At 41.0% G+C, this 7,819-nt stretch overlaps 1 protein-coding gene across 1 annotated transcript in view; it reads right to left on the reverse strand.

Moving 5' to 3' along the window:
• The window catches only part of cav2 (caveolin 2), a gene marked incomplete at its 3' end in the record, with an annotated part of 9,032 nt that extends 1,823 nt beyond the window's left edge, over positions 1–7,209 (reverse strand). The window contains 2 exon segments of the mRNA XM_014010269.1: positions 6,444–6,631; positions 6,754–7,209. Of these exon segments, the coding sequence (XP_013865723.1) occupies positions 6,444–6,631; positions 6,754–6,897 (332 nt within the window). The 5' untranslated portion in view covers positions 6,898–7,209.
• Positions 7,210–7,819: the final 610 nt, after the last annotated feature.

Genomic DNA, 7,819 nt, shown 5'->3' on the forward strand with positions numbered 1-7,819 from the left:
AACCAAACCCAACCAACCAACCAACCAACCAACTAAACCCAATTCATCCAACCTAACCAAACTCAGTCCAACCAACCAACCAACCAACCAACTAAACCCAATTCATTCAACCTAACCAAACTCAGTCCTACCAACCAACCAACCAACCAAACCCATTTCATCCAATCTAACCAAACCCAATCCAACCAACCAACTAAACCCATTTCATCCAACCTAACCTAATCAAACACAATCCAACCAACCAACTAAACCCAATTCATCCAACCTAACCAAACCCAATCCAACCAACCAACTAAACCCAATTCATCCAACCTAACCTAACCAAACCCAATCCAACCAACCAACTAGACCCATTTCATCCAACCTGACCAAACCCAATCCATCCAACTAACTAAATCCAATTCATCCAACATAACCAAACCCAACCAACCAACCAACCAATCAACCAACCAAATAAATAAATAAATAAATAAACAAATTCCAAAGCAGAACTGGCCACATCGCCCTCATGCCTAGAAAGCAGCACATTGTGCAGGTTTGATACCAGTGGTGGAAGTATTATGCTGATTTTCCACTTTTCTGGATCTAGAGAGAAGGTAGAGGAAAGCACACTTGTGATCCAGAGAAATGAGCCTTAGAAATAAATCTATTCAGACTTATTTTGTAAAATCCAGAGAAAAGCTTAGTAATGTTTGAAAAGTGTGAGTCAGGCTGTTAGCGGAAGCTGTGCTGCTTTGTGTGTTGGAGTGATTGAACTGGTTTAGTTTGAATACGTAGAAGAAGAACCTCCGGTTAGCTAAGTGAAGCCAACCCCTCCCAAAAAATGAACCACAGGGGAAAAAAAGGCAAATACGATGAGTGGTTAGTGCTTCGTTTGTGCACTTGAAATTGACGTTTGTGCTGCTATGGTTTTTATATTAAAGATTATTTGTAAGGGTCATTCAGGGGTCACCATCCCACCTGATCGCTCCAAAATGAACCAAAAACAAACTAGTCAAATTTTGTAGTGCTTAGTTTGAGCAGGTTTGTGCCGTTGAAACAATTGTTTGTGCCGCTGTAGTTTATGAGATATTACACATTATAATTTTGGACGATCATGTGATTTGGCCTGAATTGTTTACGTCTGTGACAACGGGCCGAGTCATGTTTCAACGACACAAACCTGCTCAAACAAAGCACTACAAAATTCAACTAGTTTGGTTCATTTTTGGTTGATTTTGGAGCGAGCGGGTGGGATGGTGACCCCTGAATGACCCTTACAAATAATCTTAATATATAAAAAAACCATAGCAGCACAAATGAAAATTTCAAGTGCACAAACGCACACAAACGAGGCACTAACCACTCATCGTATTTGCCCTTTTTTTCTGTGGTTCGTTTTTTTGGGAGGGGTTGGCTTCACTCAGCTCCTTCGGTTGAGTTAGATTTGAGTGGCAGGTGGGGGTCAGTGAGAGCTGTGACAGGTGTGGTTGATCAAACATCAATCACTACAGGCACTCGATTTCAGCAAAAGAGCTCCTGTCCATCTATCTCAAGTTAGTGGACATCATTCAGGAGACTGTTCTATCAGAAAATGTGCCGCTATGTCACAGAGCAAGGTCTCTCTGATTGATTGACGTGTGGCGTCCAGCTGAAAAAGTTCAGATTTTCCAACTCCAGCGTTGGTTGCTTTGGACGTGCCGCACACGTCAAATGCTCAACCCATACCAAATCGCTTCGAAACGTGCTAGATCTGCTGCAAAGCTTCTTGACGCCCCTAGAGGTGCATCTACCATAGCCTTTGCATGTAAACTTGATGCTCAAAACACATTTGGTCTGAACCTAGCACAAGTTACCAGTTCCTGAGTCACTACTTCCTGCTCCAGTCTGAGTATCTACAAGGTTTCCAGCTCCAGAGTTTACTACGTGTTGAAAACCTAATACGTTCTCACTCCCGACTCGACAACATATTGACACTTGGTCAGGGACCGTCTGCGTCCAGTTTTGAGGCGTCAGGTACATGCGTCCGTCCTTGCTGCCCGCGGATCTTCCGGGTTGCGACGCTTAGGGGTCTTTGGGTTGGGGGTCTGAGGTTAACATCAGGGATCAGGATTAATGATTAATTTTAGGTCAGGGATATGCTGTATAGGGCTAATATAGGTTAAATTTAGGGTCTGGGATGGTTAGTTCTCGTGAATTCTCTATATTTTCAAAAATGATTAATCATTGATCAGGGTTAATGGTTAATTTTGCTGGGAAGTTAAAATTAGGGTCTGGGATGGTTAGTTTCACGCATTTCCTACTCTTAAAAAAATATGAAAACGCGGTCGTCCTCCTCCACCTCATCTCATAAAAAACTGACGCGCGGGGGGCACCCGGCGCATCAAAACTGGACGCAAAAGGCTAGCTGACCAAGCATCAATATGATGACGCAGCGGGAGTGAGAATACATTGGAAAACCACGCCTCTCACCTGTCTGTCTCTGACAGGGTTGAGGACGATGCCTCTCTCCTGTCAGCCATCAAAAGCGTGGAGGAAGAAGCCTCTCACTGGCCTGTCTCAGAGGGGGTCGGGGATGAAGCCTCCCTTGTGTTTGCCTAGAGGGTTTTCAGGCCGTTGAACTTTATTTAGCGACGCCCTTTTGGGTGGGGTTACTGTCAGAATCTCTGTTTTTAGCTAATTTTATGCCACACTGACTCATTTCGTGTTTTCATGTTCATTGTACTTGCCTGTTTGTCCTGTAGATATTCCGCTGCCACGTCAGCATTTTGTTTTGCCTTTTATAATAAACAAGTTTTTGTTTCCTGAACTTCCCTTGTTTGTCTGTTTTGTAGGTCCAATCCTCCGGCCTTAAACCAATCCGTTAAACACAACAGGAACTCATGAAGGTTTCAGGTATGTCATATAAGTGACAGAAAAAGCTTTTTACAACATTCCCTTCATTTCTTTCTGTTTAAAGTAAAGAGATTGAGATTCTGCCACACAGAGACAGGTATTACTTTGTTACATCCTTTCATGTCATCTTACTCAGGAAACTTTGTTCTTATTGAAATCTATTCTTTGTTTCATCAGGTTCTGTTATCACCTGATGGGTTAGAGATAAAGACATGTGGTGTTCCTGCACTTTGTCAGTGTTTTTAGGGATTGGGAGCGCTATGAGCCCCTCTGTGTGACCTCCCACCCTGACAGTCCGTGTGAATTGATCTGCATTGTGTCGTTTATCACTCTTCATCGACTGACTTGAATTCTTCCTGATCTTGTGATCTCAGAGAGTTGAAAGTCTTCAAACATTTCTCTGCAGTGTTTCAAATGAAGAATGTGCCGCTCTGCTATGAAAACACCCTTCAGTTGGAACCAGAACGTCTGACTGGCATAGCAACTGGGATATTTTTCCTCCACCACCCCTGGAACACAACATTCCTCCCAGCTTTCCACAAAGAGCTTCAATGTGGCTTTAAAATGTTTCATTAAGGTTTATTGAGGGAACGCTTTAGGTTGTTGGTTCTGTGAGATCTGCTCAAAATTCTGAAGGAACCTGGTTCCACCTTTTTCAGACAAACTGACGTAACTGTGCAAATAAAAACGCTGAAAGGTTTAGACACTGTAGGTCATGTCACAATAAATGTAAAAATAACTTGTGTCTAAGTTTGATTAAAGATCCAAATCTTTTGATTTGTTTATCCAAAAAATACATTGAAACACGTGGAAACAGGTTGCTGTGACTTTAAATAGAAGTACCCAAACAAAACGCAACAAAAACATGACAAATCTCCACATAAACAATAGGTTTTTCGTTGAAGTCTGCATCTGAACTTGTGTTTTCATTTCTTTAGTATTTTTTACACAATCAAAGTTTAGTTTTTTATAATCTAGCTGGAATCTACAGTAAACTGTTTAAATTAGAGCCTGACTCGTCTTACGCCAATAATTTTTACATTGTTAAAGCAGTTTGTTAAAATTTTAGATTTGCTTTGTTTTTTGTTCACTTTGTGTCTCACTGCTTCATATTTTGTAAGAACTGAGAACTCTGTTCTCTCCTGCTGTAAGAAAGCTCTGGTTTGTGAGTTCATGCAGTGTGTTCTACACCATCTGAGCTGAACTCTTTTCTTGTGTGGCATCCAACAACTCATATGATTAGTCCAAAGTCTAAAGTGTGTGTGGTTCATGTGCTTTGCATTTAAGTTACTCATGAAGCATGAAATGATCAGATAAACAGTTTCAGTTGATGATGGAGGAGTCGGAGGAGGAGGATCTGGTATTTCGGTTGTTAACTCAGGAGAAGTGCTATTTTAAAAACTTGTCAGACATTTGTCTGACAGATGAACTTGTCCCTGCACTTCACAGCTGAGATGTCCTCCCTGCTGCAGCACAGCTGCAGAGAGCCGCCTATGTCTCCACGCTGTCTCCTCTGTGCACATGTCCAATCTCCCTCTATGACTTCTTTTACTCTTGTTCTAAGCTTGTCTGGAGCAGTTATAAACATGTTTTCTGTGTCGTTCACCTACTCCACATAAAAACACCCACAGTTTTGACCAATTACACAATGCATACGCTGCCAGACAAAAGTTAGGACTGGGGGTAATGTACAAGATGGGGTCTCATCGGGGAGTGTGAGGAGAAAAATGCAATTTTCATAACTCAATTGCATCAGTGGAACACTTGTGTTTCCATTCAATTTTAATGCACATTTTGAGCAAACTTTTAAAATGTTGCAAAAAAAAAGGCACATCAGATGTGTTTCCATGAACTGGCTTGGAGCGAATCAATCAGGCTACACAAAATAATTACGTCAGACGTTGACTTTACGCATGGCTGTAGTACTGTAAACAGGAGGTAACAAACTAGCAGAGACACACATCTCAGGACAATGGAGAGAAGTTTTCAGGGCAAGTTGTGATTGATCTGTCAAATCAACTAGTATTAGTGATGTTGCTATCACAACATATGACATGTTCTTTCTCTATGACATAGAGAAAGAAATGTAATTCTCTTCACATTACCGGAATAACTGAGAAGACGCTGAGAGCAGGAGCTGTGGACACTACAATTATTTGACAAGAAGAAGAAGTTAATTTGAGATAGACGTTTTCTAGAATTACTCAGCAAATGTGTTTCCATGTCCCCTTTTGTGCACTAACTATTTTTTGAAAATCCAAAAACCACATCAAGCGTAAAAGCTTTTTTTTTTGCAACACTGACAAAGTTTTTTTTTAATTTTTTACAAATTTTGCCATTTCCATCCAGCTTTTCTGATTCGATACTTCAAAATGTGCATAAAAAACAATGGAAACATGGCTACAGTCTCACTTCTCATAGAAAAATGTTTGTGTTTTTGTATTTTTGTGCTGAGATTACTGTAATAATCTGTTTACTGTCTGAACTAACAATCACTTTTATGTGTTAAAGCTTTTCAAATCACAGCATTTATTACTCTGAGTTACTGTTTTCACTGGCTCTCTTTTGGAAGTTGTTACAAAGTACTCGTAATTACATAACTTTAAATGATCAGTTCCTGATTATTTACATCTGTTTTTAACGAATCACGTTTTTGTATTGTGCCTTTGATCTAAAAGCTTAAAATCTGTTGGTTGATCCTCATCCCGACCTAAAACCTAAAGAACATAAAACCTTTCTGACAACATTGTTTTGCTGACTGAATATTTTTGAAAACATGTTTCATTGTGATTATTTTCACATGTTTTATTGTTTGTAGTTTCATTTTGTTTTGGTGTTGTGGCAGGAGGTTTGTAAAAAACGCCCATCTCTTTCTACTTTTATATAGTTTATACGAGGGGCGGAGCCAGAGGTGTGGCCAGGTGGCAAGTGCCGCCCCTAAACAACTGACAAGTGGGTGGTGATCTTTGGATTTTGTATTTGCATTTAGATTTTGTTAAAGATTAATTCAAATTCATGTCAATAAGTCTGAAAATGGCTGAATTATAATGTTTTAAAATTAGTTGTGGTGGCCATCTTGAATTTTTAATTATTTAGAATTTCGTAAAAAATTGTTTTCAGCTAATCTTCAGTTTTGTGGATTTAAAAATGTTTGAATAATAAGTTGTGAGCATTCAGCATGTTTTTTTTTTGTTCAGCTCAATATTTCTTAAAACAGCTGGATTAAAGACATTTAAAATTAGCCGTGGCAGCCATTTTGCATGTGCCCTTTAAAAAAAACCTTTGTGACCCCTTGCAGAAAAGTCTAGCTCCGCCCCTGCTACACCTCCAAACATCATTTTGTAAAGTTAAACTATTACAAAAGTTACTTCCTATTACAGTATAATGTGCTTTAAGACTGTTGGTGGATTTTGTACAACAGCTGGATTGGCACCCATTTAAAAGTTCCAAGTTCTTTTGAATTAATTAATTAATTAATTAATTAATTAATTAATATTTTTGGTCACTCTGTAATAGTTGTGAGGGCAGAGCGCCAGATGATGAAACAGTTTCCTGCAGAAACATCTCACCAGACGCGCACGCAGCTCAGCCCTCCGAACAGCAGACCCAGGAGGAAAGCCGCGGGCACGGCCAGCAGCGCGCTCAGCAGGCGGTAGAAGAAGAACTTCACCAGCTCGAAGGTGGCGTGGCTTCCGACCCACACTCTGTCGAAGCTGTGCGCAGAGACTGGCTCCGCGATCAGATCCTCAAAGCCCACCTGTCACGCGCCAAACCATTAACAGCCCGAAACACAGACAGAAAGTGAGATGATGGATTAACTGAGACTTCCGGGTATTCCTGCAGTTTACAGTAAATGATCAGCAGCCTCCATCTGCCCACCTTCAGATGCGCGTTGATGCCGCTCGGGTCTCGGTCCGGCACAGCAGCGAACCCCTTCTTGTTTTTAGACAGAATCGGTTCTTTGGATCTGTTGAACTCGTCCATGATGATGCTGGTGTCCGATCGTTCCTTCTCTACACCCATGTTGGCGGCTCGTCCCAGGCCGGCAGACGGTGCAGGGAGAGCAGCTGGTGACGGTGCGCCGCGCGCCGGACTGAGCGCCACCCCGCCCCGCGCGCCGGAGTCCAGGAGACGCAACAAGAGCGCAGTCAGACTCCAGATTCCTGAGTCCGGACCAGTTCTGCAGCTCAGAGCTGAGAGACGCCACTGTGCAGAGTTCTGGGCCTGGATCAGGTTTACAGCTCTCCTGGCCTGAAGACAGGCCGCGTGAAGGAACTGTTGACAGTTTTAAGTGTTTTAAATACTAAAATGGAACACCTTGGACCAGTGGTTCCCAAACTTTTTATCTTCTGACCCACAAAATATCCATGGCAAAACCTTGTGACCCCAAATATTACTGTTCTGAGTACATGAACTTCGTTAATAACCCTAAAAACACAGGCTTTTTGACAATCTAAACAGCTTGTACACAAATATAAATACTTATTTTTACTTATTTTCTGTTTTTGTAATAATTATAGGGAAAATATTACACCAGCAATCATTTTATTTCCCTTTAAATTGATTTCTGGAGATTATCCAAGGTGCTTCATGACCCGTAATTGGGTCCCAAGCCCCAATGGTTCCCAAACTTTTCAGCTTTTGACCCACAGAATGGTACAAAACAGTAGCAGAGACCTGTGCCCCCAGATATTTTTGGATGATAAACATTTGTATCAGGTCAACAAAACATGGGCATAGTAACAATATTTTTATACTACATTAATCCATTTTAAATATACTAACCTCACTCCTTTGTAACAACTAAGGCAAAAATGTAATTAATTCAGAAAATCTTTTCAGGACCCCACCTTGATGTTTTGGGACCCCACTTTGGGTCACGACCCCAACTTTGGGAAACACTGCTTTAGAATATACCTAGTACACTTAAAGTGTATTTCTAAGT

Source organism: Austrofundulus limnaeus, unplaced genomic scaffold (genome assembly GCF_001266775.1).
Source record: "Austrofundulus limnaeus strain Quisiro unplaced genomic scaffold, Austrofundulus_limnaeus-1.0 Scaffold67, whole genome shotgun sequence".
NCBI lineage: Eukaryota > Metazoa > Chordata > Actinopteri > Cyprinodontiformes > Rivulidae > Austrofundulus > Austrofundulus limnaeus.